The sequence below is a fragment of the Dama dama genome, chromosome 33 (genome assembly GCF_033118175.1).
Source record: "Dama dama isolate Ldn47 chromosome 33, ASM3311817v1, whole genome shotgun sequence".
Classification (NCBI taxonomy): domain Eukaryota; kingdom Metazoa; phylum Chordata; class Mammalia; order Artiodactyla; family Cervidae; genus Dama; species Dama dama.
The window spans coordinates 26,702,334-26,718,744 of NC_083713.1; the positions used below are offsets into that span (position 1 = coordinate 26,702,334).

General features: G+C 43.8%; 1 protein-coding gene across 6 annotated transcripts in view; it reads right to left on the minus strand.

The window, feature by feature from the left end:
- The window catches only part of RAPGEF4 (Rap guanine nucleotide exchange factor 4), a 318,295-nt gene that overhangs the window by 20,558 nt on the left and 281,326 nt on the right, over positions 1–16,411 (minus strand). For all 6 annotated transcript variants that reach the window (XM_061135069.1, XM_061135068.1, XM_061135067.1 and 3 more), the window contains 8 exons: positions 15,458–15,546; positions 14,716–14,746; positions 14,425–14,503; positions 13,120–13,266; positions 10,958–11,055; positions 4,681–4,806; positions 4,076–4,254; positions 680–770 (listed from right to left, as the gene is read on the minus strand). In XM_061135069.1, the coding sequence (XP_060991052.1) occupies positions 680–770; positions 4,076–4,254; positions 4,681–4,806; positions 10,958–11,055; positions 13,120–13,266; positions 14,425–14,503; positions 14,716–14,746; positions 15,458–15,546 (840 nt within the window). The remainder of the gene's footprint in view (positions 1–679; positions 771–4,075; positions 4,255–4,680; positions 4,807–10,957; positions 11,056–13,119; positions 13,267–14,424; positions 14,504–14,715; positions 14,747–15,457; positions 15,547–16,411) is intronic.

Here is a 16,411-nt window from a genome sequence, read left to right on the forward strand (position 1 = left end):
TGACTATATACCACATGTAAGGGGTCAGGCATATTTTGAGTACTTAGCTAATGAAAAACGAAGCTGTTCTCTAGCATAAATAACCAACTGTCAACAAAACATTCATTGTATTTGCCGTAGAAATTCACCACACACCTGCTTAACTTTTGCACCAAACTGAATTCTAGCCAACTGTTGTTCCTTCCTACCCACAGAGGTCTGCCAGGTAGTTAGGAGATACTTGGTCCTCAGCTGGGCCAAACAGTTGGCCTTCTGGCTAATTCTCCCAGGAGCAAGATGACTACTTGGATAAAAATGGATCTTCTGTCCTCTCTTAATTACAGATACAGCCTATTTCAAAAGCAAGAGGCAGACACCAGAGCAGAACAGGATCTATGAGCAAGACCTCTGAAGTTAAGCAAGCAATGCTGTTGATTCTGGTTATACCTAGGAACTAGACTTATTATTTATATTGTATAGAGCAAGAAGCTCAGACTCCTTTCTTTCCCTCCCCCACTGCATTGGACAATGCCTTTTAAAATTCACTCTCTGAGGCAAAAGGAGACAGGTCACCTCCCTCAAAGTGTCCCACCTTTTCCACTGTTATATAAGTGTGAGAAATACTTTTATTAAAAAGGGCTCACTGATGAGTTTGTGTTTTTGTTCTTAAGGCAAAAGTCACAGCTGGGTCTCTGCTTACCTCCCATGTTAGTGCGAGGCGGCTCACAGCTACATTACTTAGTCCCATGACGATGGCAAAAAAGGAATTCAGATTTTTGTACTCCTTACAGCTGAAACACAAGAGGCACATGTTGTAGTAAAATGCCACTTTTGAGTGAGATAAACAAATTAGAGTTCTATTTTCTGATGGTCATTAATAGTCATCAGGACTCCTTCACGAGAACAGGCACTGATAGATTTAATGCTTTAAGTTCCACTTGGGTGACCGTGTTCTGCTGTTTGATTTCTTACTGTAATATTAGAAAGGTGATGTGTACCTTTCTAGCCATCTAGGTTCAGGTTTTTAGAAGGAATTTCAAGACACCTACACTAGGCATTGCTATTATAATCCCGAAGCTTGCTAAAAGCCCTGTGGACCTGGAGGAGAACATCTCATGGGCTAGGAAAAGACACAGCAAAATGTCCTTGGAGAATTCCAGGTCAATGCTGGACACCTTACGCTCTGGTAGCGAGAGAGGGAAATAAGAAAATGCTGCCGCTGCAGCCGCCAGGGCTTCTAGCTGCCATGTAATGCTTCTAACTTGTTAAAAAATATCAATTTACAAATCATGATCCCTCCAGTGCAGGAGACCTGGGTTCAATCCCTGGGTCAGGACAATACCCTGGAGAAGGAAATGGCAACCCACTCCAGTATTCTTGCCTGGAAAATTCCATGAACAGAGGAGCCTGAAAGCCTGGGATTGCAAAGAGTTGCACATGACTGAACACATGCACACACAGCTAATAACCTAAACAACTAACCAAAAAATAACCTTATTTTTTCTGTAATTTTTCAATGTCGATAAAGCTGATCATTCTGAACCTGTACTTATGCCATTATTAGCTTTTATGAATATATATCTGGGAATAAGAATATTTTGGAACAAGACCAAAGGTTCTTATCAAAATGCAACATTTAGTCTAGGTACTTGGTTTAACTTAAGAAGAAGGAAGAAAAAAAAGGAATCTTCAACTTCTTCATACCCGCTCCTTGCAAAGGGAAAAGAATTCACTTTGCAATGAGCACAAATCCTTTACCACAAGTCAATATGGTTATCTAAGTTGACTACATCATAATTAAATCTTGTTTGGATTAGCATTTTTGCAAGAGGCTAATTAAATTGCTGCGTTTGCTCCCTGTGTTCTCCTTGCAGAGTGCTTCGTAAATGATCTGTGTGGAAATGGGAAAACAGATTTAGAGAAGCTATGGCATGTCTCTCGCAGTGCTGGGGCTTTATCTGTGCAGGGCACAGAGCAACTTCAGACACTGCAGGCTGAAGGTGGCGAGGAGGGTCATGGAAACGCCCCTTGCCTTCGTCCTAGCTGTGTGCTCATGAAAGGACATGCAGGCCTGCTTCTCTGCTCACGTCTCTGGTCACTTGATCACCCTAGGTAAGTCACGAAATTTCTCTCTGCCTCAGTCTCTCCCACCTGGAAAAGGCAAGGATAACATTTGGACCCCCAACTTCACAAAGTTCTGGGCAGGTCGAAGAGCTTCAATAGAATATATGGAAGTTCTCCAAAAATACCACGCAAAACATACTTCCTGCCACTAGGTTTACATCTCATGCATGAGGATCCTGGTTTCTGAGTCTACAGTTTTCTCTAGCTGGATTGTGTGAAGAGTTCTACTGTGTGGGATGTATGTGAAGTTGCTCAGTCGTGTCCGACTCTTTGCGACCCCATGGACTGTAGCCCACCAGGCTCCTCCATTCATGGGATTTTCCAGGCAAGAATACTGGAGTGGGCTGCCATTTCCTTCTCCAACTGTGTGGGATAGTGCAGCTTAAATAATGTTTAAATAACATAAGCCAATTTATCCTGAAGGCTAAATTCACCCATAATCAGAAGGAAGAGAGAGATAAGAAAGACAAAAACATTAAAAAAAAAAAAAAAATCCCGAGTTCCTGCAAGGCTCTCCTCTGCTGCTCTGTAAAATAGCAGCGGCAGGCCCCTACAGGTTTTCCATCTCCATATCTGTGTGCAGACTTCCTCTGCCCTCCCTCGGTGCACACGGCCCTGCCAGGCTAAGGGGAGGAGAGGAGGTGCCTTAGAGAACAGGGAAGCACAAACTGTCACATCTTCCATAGTCATCTCCTTCCAAATAGAGACATCTGGCCCCCGCAATCAGCCGATTCATGGCTTCTGGGAAAGTGGTTGCACTCCGAACCAGAAATTCATAAGCAACATTTTACCAAATCTTTCTTTCAAAAGTCATTTTTCCCCCCCAAATTAAGAGATACCAGCATTTGAATCCAAGGGCTTTGGATATCCCGCTGAACTCCCAAATTTTTGGCAAAATAATTCAAGGCATTTGGCAAGCTGGCATGTGTGAAATGTCAAGCAGCGGTTGCTTCTTTGTTTAGCTCTGGAAATTAGACTCTGTACGGGATCTAAACTTTTTGGCTCAAGCAAACTGCCCAGCTGGGGTCACTTGGGCTCCCCACCTTCCTAGGCTAGAGCTCCCTGCTTTTAGAAAGGAAAGACGTCTCGCAGCCACAAGCTGCATTTAGCATTTTATTTTTAGCACTGTGGTGATACCAGAAACATGGAAGTAAACAGGAGGTTGTCAGGCATATCTAAATAGCAGGAGAAGATTAAATTCATGTCAGGGAGAAATCTAACTGGCCCCTGCAGTAAATAAATTGTTTCCCACGAAGTGCTGTTAAATAGAATATTTATAAGACGCTTGCTTTTTCTGATGTTTATGGAAATGATTTTCATGGGCCAGGTTAGCTCGTCTTTATGCATTTTATGGATTTTATCCCAGCTGAGTTGGAAGCACAGTTTTACATGTATGTTTCCACTGCCCTCTACTGGCAAGAACGTGTCAAGTTAGACCTCAACTCGCCTAGCTTTTAAAACAGAACTTTTGCAGCAGAACTTTGCTGACAGAGCCCTTAAACTGAAGGAGGTACAATCTCAGTAGTTCAGAGCAAAAAGAGGTCATGATTTTAACTTGAGCCTCAGTGCTGAAGGATGTTAATTTATATATTAGTGTCAATATTACAAAAGCTAGACAAAGCACAACTTTCACAAGAGTTCAGGTACTCTTAAGCCCCTGTGGTTGGTATGTTAGTTGCTCAGTCGTCCCCAGGCTCTTTGTGACCCCATGGACTGTAGCCCACCAGACTCCTCTGTCCATGGAATTCTCTAGGTGAGAATACTAGAGTGGGTTGCCATTTCCTTCTCCAGGGGATCTTCCTGACCCAGGGATTGAACCTGGCTCTCCTGCATTGCAGACATATTCTTTACCATCTGAGTCACCTGGTGCATAAACAGATTTAATATCTCATTTTGCTTTTTAAGGTGTAATCTAAGGGGACAAAATGAAACCACAGCTCAAATGTTTTTCTCTCCCTGAGTGAATACTTACTGGGCTGCGATCTTAATAAATTTTTTTAAGAGCTGAACACGCTTGCTAGGCTGGGAACAAAGGCAAATCTCAGTGACAACCCAAAACTGAATTTCATTAAACCTCCTCAGGAACAAATCCAAGTTTGCTGTGGTCTTTTTAAAATGATGCCTTCCAAATGTGTGATAGATTAGCTCCAGCTAGAAGAAAGGAAAACAGTATCACATCTTTGTTTTTAAATCAAAACACCAGCTTGCTCCTCCATTTGACATGCCAAATTGACACTGGTCAGCAAGCATGAATATAATCACTGACTGGAATTCAACTTGAACTTCAGCTTGAAGACCTCAGGGCTCAATGAGGCTTGTTGAATACTGTAACTATAAACTAGGTGCTATTGGCTTAACATACTCAGGAAGACAGAGCTTATTGCAAATCATAAAGATTTTTCTTTACTCTCAAAGACTTCATAACAGGCTTTATTAATATACTCAATATTTGGCAAAAAAAAAACAACAAAAAACGTCTCATGTGACTTTCACATTGCGGCATGTATTCACATTTGCAGGCAACATCCAGAACTGCCATGAAACTTATGAATGCATGCTCTCAATGGAGCACCTTACCTCATGCACACAGTTGAAGAGCTCCCAATCATAAATTGTCATCTGGTAGGCCAAATCTTTGGAGCTCATCAGTTCAAAAGTTCCCATTGTTCCAACAGTTGGGCCCTCCTGTTCTGGCAAGGGAGTCTATGAATAATAATATGAACATATATCAGTATCTCAAAACAGACAAGCTGAATGCTGTTAGGACTTGGAGGGGAGAGGATTTTGAAGATGCTTTAAGGAATACCTTGAAACTTTGATTTTACCCAGAGGAGAAAAAAGCCTTTGCTCTTAATGCTCACTTGCCTCCATGTATTTTTATAGTAACCATTATCACTCTAATCAATTCCACTGACTGAAAAACATGGACCATGGCAAATACGATTCAGTGACAACTGACCTATGGAGGTTCTCTTCTGCATGGGCCTGGGAGCTCCCTGGAACCAATTCCTTTTCCCTGGCAATCATGTAAGAAGTTCTGTTTCCCACTGAGGCTGTTCCAGAGCAGGTACTGGCATCATGGTTTGGGTGTTTAGCTACTTATTATGGCAGGGGCTGGTGACACTGGTAAAGTTGCTGCATCTACATCTCTCATAATAGACTGCCTGGGACTGCTAGGTGAAAGAAGGGTCTGTGATTACATGGGATTATATGTGATGTTCATTTCCTCCACTTTCTGAGAGATGTAGAGCTAGGAATGATAGTCACATAGTCATGGTGTTTGGAGCTAGGCATCAGAAAACTAAATTCTGCTACTTTCTGGAAGACCCTTGGTCAAAATTTTCCATCCAATTTACGTACTTCATTTTTACTTTATGAGAAATGAATTAGGGTGCTTTTCCTTAATACGATGAATGATTTGTATATACTAGAAACTTTACTTATATTCATACCCATTGATCTGCAATAATAGTTTAAAGTTATAAAAGTCACATGAATTAAAAGATAGTTTCCCCAGCATGATATAAAACGTATTTGGATATCCAATATTTAGGTTGGAAGTACTAATATTGTTCACACTCTTATCATCATTCATTATTGTCATCATCACCCATAACCTTGATATTCTCTAAATGCCTGCTGCTTTCTGGGCATTTGAAAGTGTGCAGTTTAACAGAGGAATCAGCTCTGACTTGTGAATATAGCACTGCATGTCAATAAAGAATCAGCTGTTGGCATTTATTGCATGTATGTATAAAGGGACAGACAGAAGCATCAATAAACACCAGACTCCCAGATATGTGAAAAACAGGTGAGGAAACATGAATGGGCTTTTGAGAGGTAGTGGGCATTTGGAATGAATATGTAGCCTTAAGAGGTTCTTGGAAAAAAAAGCTGGGCTTTAAAAGATGAAACTGGGCAGGTTTAGAAGGGCAAAGTTTCCTCTGAGTATCCAGAATGGTGGGTCATAGGTTGGAGGATTGCAGCCAAGGCATGAAGGTGCAGATGTGTTATCAGACTTGCTTGACAGGAACAGAGAGTTCAGGGGAACAGAATGGACCATGTTAGAAAGTCTTGGAGTGCCCAATGGGAATTAGGGTTTTGTAATAGACCAGGTTAGTGCCTGTTTCAGAAAGCAGCAGACCCTGAATGTAAACCGCACTCTAATTACATAGACTTGGATGATCCCCTAATCTGTTGACTATCTTTAGCTCTTATGAGTTGGGGACCCACTACCTAGTACCTAGATACCACTCTAATGGCAGAAAGTGAAGAGGAACTAAAGAGCCTCTTGATGAGGATCAAAGAGGAGAGTGAAAAAGCTGGCTTAAAACTCAACATTCAAAAAACTAGATCATGGCATCCGGTCCCATCACTGCATGGCAAACAGATGGGGAAAGAGTAGAAACAGTGACAGATTTTATTTTCTTGGGCTCCAAAATCACTGTGGATGGTCAGTGACTGCAGTCATAAAACTAAAAGACGCTTACGATTTGGAAGAAAAGCTATGACAAACCTAGACAAAAGCAGAGACATCACTTTTCTAACAAAGGTCCATTTAGTTAAGGCTATGGCTTTTCCAGTAGTCATGTATGGATGTGAGAGCTGGACCAGAAAGAAGGCTGAGCGCCAAAGAGTTGGTGCTGGAGCCTGTAAACTGTGGTGCTGGAGAAGACTCCTGAGAGCCCCCTGGGTAGCAAGGAAATCAACCCTGAATATCCATTGTAAGGATTAATGCTGAAGCTAAAGCGTCAATACTTTGGCCACCTAATGCTAAGAGCTAACTCACTGGAAAAGACCCTGATCTGGGAAAGATTGAGGGCAGGAGGAGAAAGGGGACCATGGAAGAAGATGAGATGGTTGAATGTATCACCGACTAAATGGACATGAGTTTGAGTAAACTCCAGATGATAGTGAAGGACAGGGAGGCCTGGCGTGCTGAGGTCCATGGGGTCGTTAAGAGTCAGACATGACCTAGTGACTTAACAGCAACAACCACCTGGTACCTAGGCTTGTTAAGAGAACAGGATGGGAATAATTTAAGTGTGAGCACGTGCCCCGCACAGAAGGGGCCCCCACCTTCCCAGCTGTGCTGCACCGATGCAGAGGTCCAGGAAGAGTGAGGAGTACAGCACCTGTATGGACAGGCCAAACACTGTTGTTGCCGATTCACTCTAGGCCAGGAAGAGCAGGGCACAGAGACCATGGAAGAAAAATCATTATTCCAAAGTTTTAAAACTTGGGGAACTGACTTGAAGCTAACGGGCAAGTAGTTTATGGAAACAAGCAGTATGGTTTCAAGCATGGTAGGTCTCAGGTAGGAATGTCAGGAAGCTCTTAAATGCTCAGCAGGTGGACTCTGTCTAAGGCTCCGGCTGACTGGCCACATCCTACCTTCCCTCTTGCCTGTTTGCTCTGCTGTGGACCTGCCCTTCATTCCTTGGGTTTGTTCTTTCCTCAGTCTGAGTCCTCATCTCTTTCCCTTGAGGTCTTATGGCTTTCACAGAGGGGATAAATTAGCCCAACGACAGGAAAGATGGCTGAGTGCCAAAGAATTGATGCCTTCAAACTGTGGTACTGGAGAAGACTCTTGAGAGTCCCTTGGACTGCAAGGAGATCAAACCAGTCCATCCTAAAGGAAATCAACCCCGAATATTCATTGGAAGGACTGATGCTGAAGCTCCAATACTTTGGCCACCTGATGCGAAGAACTGACTTATTGGAAAAGACCCTAATGCTGGGAAAGATTGAAGGCAGGAGGAGAAGGGGGCAACAGAGAATGAGATGGTTGGATGGCATCACCAACTCAATGGACATGAATTTGAGCAAACTCTGGGAGATGGTGAAGGATAGGGAAGCCTGGAGTACTGCAGTCCATGGGGTTGCAAAGATTCGGACACAACTGAGTGACTGAACAACAACAGGGAAGATGCCATAGAATACTTTTCGACATGGATACTAGTATATCATCCTGAATCCCTTTTGACAGAAACAGAAACCCCTGTTGAATCTCTACTTTTTATGAGTGAACAGGGCTCACCAAGCAAAGGGCAGGCCGACTGCTTCCCTCCATGAACCACCAGGGAGGCAATCTGAGTGGTACAGAAGGCTCCTCCATCTGAAGGGGGAATTACATGCTGGTCCCTTAGGAAGCAGATTCCCGGACCATTTTCTCCTAGATATCCCTGTGGAAATTTCCTACAGATGAAGCACAGAAGAACCTTTGTAGGGTCTGCATTACATAGACAGATCTGAGAAGTGCTCACACCAAGGCAAAGAACTCCTGTAGACTTGACTTGGCTCTTTTTGAGAGCTGATTTATCTGTTAAGCTTGGATGGGGTGATTAGGAGAATAGCACTCTTATGCTCCCATTGTCCTGACGAGGAAACGAAGACATTAAAAGGATGTGCTGATTGTCAGTGACAAAGAGATGGCTAAAGCAAGCTGTCACCCCAGTGTCCTCTTTCCTCGGGCTTACACACTCTGTACCCAGCTCTGCAATGGCATTTGTCACACTGGATGCCATCACACTGGTGTCCCACACTATACTATAAGCTCCCTGAGGTGCAAGGACCATGATGGATCGATTTTCAAGACCATGCTAGAGCCAGAATCATCCACAACACCTGGAATGATATAGGTTAGGCCCCAAAGAAAAACCTAAGAAGCTAGTGAATGGATAAAAGTAGAAGCAAATTACAGTACAATGGGGTTTTATTGCAAGTTGCTCTGTACTAACATTTATGCTTAAAATGTCAAGAAAGTAAAGCTCTAGAATCTGAGCCCTTAAGTGACTAGGACAAACTGCTGACACTACTAATTCTAGACAGCACTTCAGCACCACGGTTTGTTCTGTTCCAGGCTGTTTGTGTTAGTTTCATCTCCCAATTTGACCATGATTATTGTAAGGACAGAGGCTCTGGGACACTGTTCCAGTGTCACGCAGATGCCGGCACTTCATATAAGTATGTGTTGATGGATCAAAGGTCTGGCCAACATTCTGTACTGCAGAGTCATTCTGTGTCCGACTCTTCCTGGATGGACTGTCCTCAAATCTTTAGAAAGTCGGAAAAAGAGCTTCATGCCTACAGTTTTGTGACGACTCCTTAGAAATGATGGCATAACTGGCAGGCCAGTGAATGGCAGAGCACCAGGGAAGAAGTTAAGCATGTTCACGTCCAGATACTTGCCACAAAGTAAGCTCCTTGCAATTACGCATGGCTTAAAATGGAAGACTAGGATGGACTGAGAACTTGTAAGGCAGGAGGATTGTGTGCAAATAAACAGAGGCTTAAAAAGTTAGTATCTTCCCCACAGACAGCTGGAGATGGTCCACATTCTGCATCTATACACCATGTCATCAGACACTGAGGCCAAGAACCAGCTGGCAAGAGAGGCCCAAGCCCCGAGTGGCAAACGCATCACAGAGCACCTTCAGCAGGTTTGCAACTAAACTGGCTTTTACTGGGTTTTGCTGCCAGGAGAGGGTAGTCTGACTCATTCATGCCATTTCTCTCCCCAATCTCTCAAAACTGGGAAGTATTTATTTTCAGAAAGCAGTGGATGTAGATAAGGAAAAAGCCATGAAAAGGACAGTGAACAGACTCATATCATACAGTGCTGGTGGGTGAGGGAGGTCAAGAGAACTCATGCCCCTTTTGCAAAGTTCCTCTCCAGGTGAATTCAAGAAATCACAAAATCTGCTTAACCTGTGCGGCTGCACAAACTAGCTCTCCCCGGGTCAGAAGGTCAGAATCACAATGAGGCTAAGCAAGCTCTAGAAAGTCCAAGAAGGGGAATCTTGATTTACCTACAACATCTGATCTGATTAAACTGAACGTATTCGTGCTTCACTCATGTAGTTAAATTCTCCCCACTAAAATGCAATCCAGCTTCCTTGGTGGCTCAGAATCCATCTGCCGGTGCAGGAGTTGCAGGTTCAATCCCTGGGTTGGGAAGACCAATCCCAGAGAAGGAAATGGCAACCCACTCCAATATCCTTGCCTGGGAAATCCCATGGACAGAGGGTCCTGGCAGGTCCATAGGGTCAAAAGAGAGTCAGACATGACTTGGCAACTAAACAACAACAACAAAATGCAACACACTGTAGTGCTTGTGTTGCACTTTTCTTAGTAAAGAAGCCCTGTGTGTCTAACAGATGGGAAAAACTAGTCCTCTGAACTGGCCCCACAGGCTCTCGAAGATACTCTAATAGCAATTCATTTCCATGCCTAACTATTGAAGGAGAAACAGAAATGAACCCCACCAGAGCATAAAGGAGAGAGGGCCAGTCACTTGTTAACACGGTTGATTAGGCCTTTACTTAGAGAGCTGTGTGGGGCTGTGAACAGTGTTTTGGAGACTTAGGGAAGACAGCTGGCCTCTGATATTTCCCGCAGAAGATGGAGAGAGCCCTTTCAGGGAACAGCATTTTCCCTGGACCATAGAGTGGCTCTGTCATAATGCATTTCTACATCCCCCTAAGGAGCAGGATAAATCGCAATGTCTGGCCTTAAAAAAATTATTTCTATCCTGGTCTCAAAGTGTTCATGTTTTTTAATATCAGTATTTAAATCGGGGACATTTCAAGGAGGTGAATTACTATAAAGAGTTCTGAAAGCTGAATTATGCCCCAATCATAGTGCAACTTGGTGAATTTCCACAAAGGAAAATCTAAAGCTCAGAGCGTCTCAAATGAACACCTGAGGCTTACCTAATAGACCGGAGAAAAGAAAAAGACAAGTAGCATTCAAGAATTTTTTTAGCAACTGAGTTCAATGTGACTGCAAAATTAAGCTCCAGACAAGTTTTTCTGATTGCAGACGCTGCTCCAAGGCGGCCATCCACACCTACCAGTGAATCGAATTGCTCTCGCGGGCAAGCAAACAGACGTCCATTAATGGTGAGCGTTGTAAATACTGAAACATCATTAGGTTTGAGCACCACCTTTTCTGTGAACATAAAAAGCATGAGATTGCCTATTAAATGCATCTGAGATTTGCTGTACTGCCCTAATCACACCAACAAATTGCCAGCTTGGTGAATTACTGGAACATGCAGAGTGACTGCACAAAATACTGTACTGAAGGGATCCACTGAATAAAAAAGACACAGCAATCACGCAGGCACACAACACTCAGGATGCCATCAGAAATGACCCCAAAACAGGGATGGAAATACCTGAGGGTCAATTTACCCAGTTCTGCACACAAAAACCGCACCTGCCATTTAAAAAACAAGTTATGCTTCTAGATGGTAATTAATGCCCAGCCTTTTGGAGATGACAGTATCACTTTTAGAAAACAGGGGTTTTCTGAGCCCCACATGACTTTTGATGTAAAATTTATCACTATTTTTTCACTCATTCCCTAATTTGGAGGGCAACTGCATTATTAGATGAAGTCTCTTATATTTAAAATAGTTCATACAAAAGATATTTGTTTAGCATTTACTATATGCTGGACACTGCTCTGGACATTGAGGATACAGAAGGGAATGATACAAAAAAAAAAAAATAGTCCCCAAAGAGCTTACATCATAGCGAGGGATGCAGACACTGACAATGTATCAGAGAGTAAGCAGTGAGGAGGAGACGACAATAGAGCAGGGAGGGAGGCTGGGAAGGATGGATAAGGGGGAATCAGAAAGGAAGGAGGGGGGCCTCCATGTGACAAGGACAGGAAAGCCTGAAGGCAGTGAAGGAGGCGCCTGGGAGAACTACGGCGAGAGTGTGCCAGAGGGCTCATGGTGGACAGACAGACGTCCTGGGTCATGTGCACCAGGAACAGAAATGGAGGGGGATACTTTGAGAAGCCAAGATATATTTAAAAATTCTGCCTCAGTGGAATAATTTGTCTTTAAATGCGGCAGAAATGGCCTCCCTCGGATCCTGAAGGATCCTCCAATGAGTATCAAATCATTGCTGGATAAGCGAGCCTCAGGGCTCCCTCCTGCAGCCTCTCGCTGCAACCCGTGCAGACCCTCCCAAAGCTCTGGTCACCTGGACGGTGACTATTTATTGTCTCCCTCCTCGCCAGCCTCTGAGCCACTTGGAGGCACAGGCTCTGCATACACCTCCCCTCCTGTCACAGCCACACTGAGTGGCCAATAAATACATGATGGATGAAAGTAGGCAGTAGTCAAGTAATCCTGTGGGGGAAAATACTCCTCAATTTGTCAATGAGCTGAGTTCCTGCCCTTTCTACTGGGAAAGGAGGGAGACATCATCAGTCAAAAAGAACCAGCCTGTGACCACCTCTAACTTCAGACTCATGAAAACCTATAGCCTTTAGCCAGAAAAGCCAGGTGTCCTCTTAGGGCCCACATGTCTCAGAGCTCCAAGGCCTTAAACTTCTTTTTTTTTTTTTTTGTCTTAATTGAAGTACATTTGATTTACATTGTTGTGTTATTTTGGGGCTTCCTTGGTAACTCAGATAGTAAAGAATCTGCCTGCAATGCAGGAGACCAGGGTTCGATCCCTGGGTCGGGAAGATCCCCTGGAGAAGGGAATGGCAACTCACTCCAGTACTTTTACCTGGGAAATCCCACGGACAGAGGAGCCTGGTGGGCTACAGCCCATGAGGTTTCAAAGAGTCAGATACAAATGAACAACTAAGCACATTGTGTTGTTTCAGGTATATAGCAAAGTAATTCAGTTATACATATGTATGTATTTATACACACACACACGTATATTTTTTCAATTCTTTCCTATTATAGGTTATTATAGCATTAAGCTTTTCTGCTTAGGGTTTACAGGAAAACTCCAGGCTGACATCCACACCAGAGACCTCATTCCAGCTGCCTCTTCATCTCTTTCTGCTTCAGAGTGGGCACCTACTGGATAGGGGATATTAAGACACTAGCCCAGCCCACTTCTAACCGCCTTCATTTCTGTTATTTGTGGGCACACACACAGCACCCACTTGTCCCTTTGGATCAGCTTGAAAGAGCCCCACTAACTTCCTGCCAGGGTTCTGATTGATGGCATATTCCCCTCTACAGAAGACTCCTACCTCCTCCGGAACTCATCTTGACGATGATCAAGCCTTCCCCGGAGCCCAGTTTGTCGGCAACTGCACTGAGGACTTCCTTCACCGAGGCGGCCACTGGTACCCGGATGGTTGTGTAGGTGTGGTCCATGCAATAGACTTTAAATAGAACTATTGGGAAGACAGCAACAATAAGATAAATTGGTCTCAGAGTTCTTAAACAAAACCATAAGCTGTGCAAAATGTTTGGATGCATCCTCCAAAATTTGCATTGCTTTGCCATTCTTATGACTTGTATTTATTTGTGCTCATGGATGCCTGCACTTGTCCTCTTCTAAAACTTACCTTAGCATTGGTCTAAGAACAGTCCATGATTGCCAATCCCAGTTACAAAAATCACAACAGATAGTTGTGAAAAACCCACACACAGGTCATGGGAAAAGAATGAGAGGTATGTTTAGGTAAGTTTTCAGGGTCTGCCCTTGTCTGTGTTTCTATCTCACAACACAGGAGTGTTGTGTGGTAGGCAGATCACTAGATTCCCACTGCCTGGTTCAGTGGTGGGGAGTTGGCATTAACACTCTTGCAAACAGGAGTGCTTCTGCCTGGGGTCATGAACATTTGCTAAGATTCCTGCTCACTTGTCCACTGGTGTGTATACTCTGAGGCCTGGCCACATGGCTTGGGTGGTGTTCAGTTCAGTAGATCTGCATGTGGTATCCACACATTCAGCTCTGAACACACAAGTCCTGGAAGTAATTCTACCTCCTGTAATTCTTGAGTTTGGGGCACCCCTAAATTACAACATTTGTCTGTGGCTGAAGATGGAGATTTCATCATGATCATTTTATTTTGGCTGTGACTCTTCAAAGAAATCTTAACCAAGAAAACAATAACAGCCGCATCTGGGCCTCCCCGATGGGTGCTAATGAGGTAGTGCTCAGGGCCTGGGGCACTCTTCCTGGGCGGGAGCCCTGCTGGGCAGTTGAGCAGGTGACCCTGGTGCTCCACCTCTGAGAGGCATCTGCAAAACACCAACCACCTTCCAGCCACCTTGACAACTGGCCCCTGAGATAATCTTTCTCTCCTTCAAGGAAAGGTGGCAGTGGGGTAGAGGCAGAATCAGAGAAATGTGAACAAGCACCTTGGCTCCAGGTCCCACGTTCAAGGACAAAAATAACTGGAATGCCAAAGGGCACCTCCAAGCAAACCATCTGGAGTGCACAGAGAGCCAAGAAAAGCTATTCTGTGGGCCCAAGGGGTGATGCCCAGAGGGAAGATTTCATTCCGACTTTAAATATTCTACACGCGATGGAAAAGAAATCTCACCTTCATCAGAGCCACGGATAGGCTGGCGCTTCTGGGCTCTCTCATCGCCTGTGTTGAACTGTTGCAAAAGAACTTTGTGCTGTAAAAATAATAACAATAGTAGCTGCCATAAGGGGAGGATGACAGATGAATATCTGCAGCTCAGAGGACACATGCCTGAGAAGCAGAGTCAGGAAATAAAACATATTTTGTATTTACAAGACATCACTGTCACATATTGCGATGTTATATTTCTGGAGAACTGTCAGTCTAGAGGGCACAATTAGAGAATCCTGATCTATTGCCACTGACCTTCTTTTGTGGAGCCTTTGCATCTTCTGAACTACGAGAAACAGAGAAAGCACATTATTTAACACTGTTGGTACTATTAAATTGCTTTACTTGTATATAACTTTAATCTTGTGTTAGAAATGAAATCGCAGCATCCCTTCAGGAGGCAATATGAGCCTTCTTATTTTAATACCAAGAGGCCAATGCACAGAGGGAACAGCCAAGAGATCAGCTCTTGTCCCAGGCAGATCCCTGGTCTAACTGAGGCTAAAAGCCAGGATTGCTCACTCTCAGAGTCTATCTAGTAGCCAGTATTTAATCAGTGGCTCAAAGGACAGCATGTGCAAACCCGTGTTTCCACTTAGAGGACACAAGTATTCACCATTAACAGCTTTGGCAGCAGAAAGTGAATTTCCCACATAAATAATTCTCTTCAAACTTTCCTTAAATGCCACTAACCACTGTGGTGTTGGGTTCCTTGCCTTAAACCAAAGGGACCCAGGTTTACTGAGTCAGATGTCCAAGTAGGATCTCTGGCTCCCCAGACTTTCTCTGAGCAGCTGCCCAGTGCAGAAGGCAGCTGAGCAGACTCTCCGCCCTTTTGTTCATCTGGCCTGACTGCACCCCCTCACCTGAGGCCCACACCACTCAAATCAGCTTTCGCCCTTTGTGAGGACAAAGGACTTTTTGGATGATGATGTGATTGAGAGGCAGCAGGCACTTACTTGGTGAAAGCTCACCCCAAAGCCAAGCCCTTCCTTACATTTGCTTGACAATCTTCTCCAGCTCAGGCAGTTGCTCCTTGAGGGCGACAAGCATCCGGGCATCATCTGATACAGATACATAAAACTCCTGTAATTGGCAAAGGTCACAGGCTTTTAACAAGAACTGCAAAAGGTACGTAATTCTGCAAAGAGCAACAAAGACATGTCCCCATGTCGTCATCTGCCTCACTAGCATCTCCAGACCATGGTTTCATGGACTAGGGACAAATAAGAAAATGTTACAGCATGTCTAAATTCAACATGGCAAGTGAGAAAAAAATTTTGGAAACTGATGGTAGTGATGCTTGTGTTCCATTGTGAGTATAATTAATGCTACTGAATTGTACACTTAAAGAATGATTAAAATAGCAAGTTTTATGATTGCTATGTTCTACCACAATAAACAAATTTAAAAAATTTAAATCACAAATGAAGTGTTTATATGATATTTATACAGAAGGCAAAGCAACGCAGTGTTCTGGAATGGGTTATTTTACAGTCTTTCCTTTAAGAGCGCTGCTTTCACCTCCATATTTTTTTCAGGGGAATTTTAATATTTATTTTGAATATTATTTTAGTATTTGTTGTTTGTTGATATTTACTACTAGTCGTGTAACTGTTGGTGGTAAAAGTACGGCCATGGTATTCAGCACTGCACTGAAGTTTTGCAGAGTTTATGTCACTAACTCAGGACTCTTCACTGATGTCCTGGGATGGTTCCACCCACAGAGCAGCACTAGCCGTGCCCGGCTTTGTACACGGGCAGCGGGCTCCCCAGCAGAAGCCAAGAGCCGTGGCAGCAGCAGCATCACCATCATTCTGACTCATCTGCAAAATGGTCCTTTACTCGAAGCAATGGGTAGAAGCCACAACCCAATGACCCAAGTGACTATTATTCCTCTACATCTTCAGAATCTTTCATTCCATAGTCTTGAGGGACTCTCATCATCCAC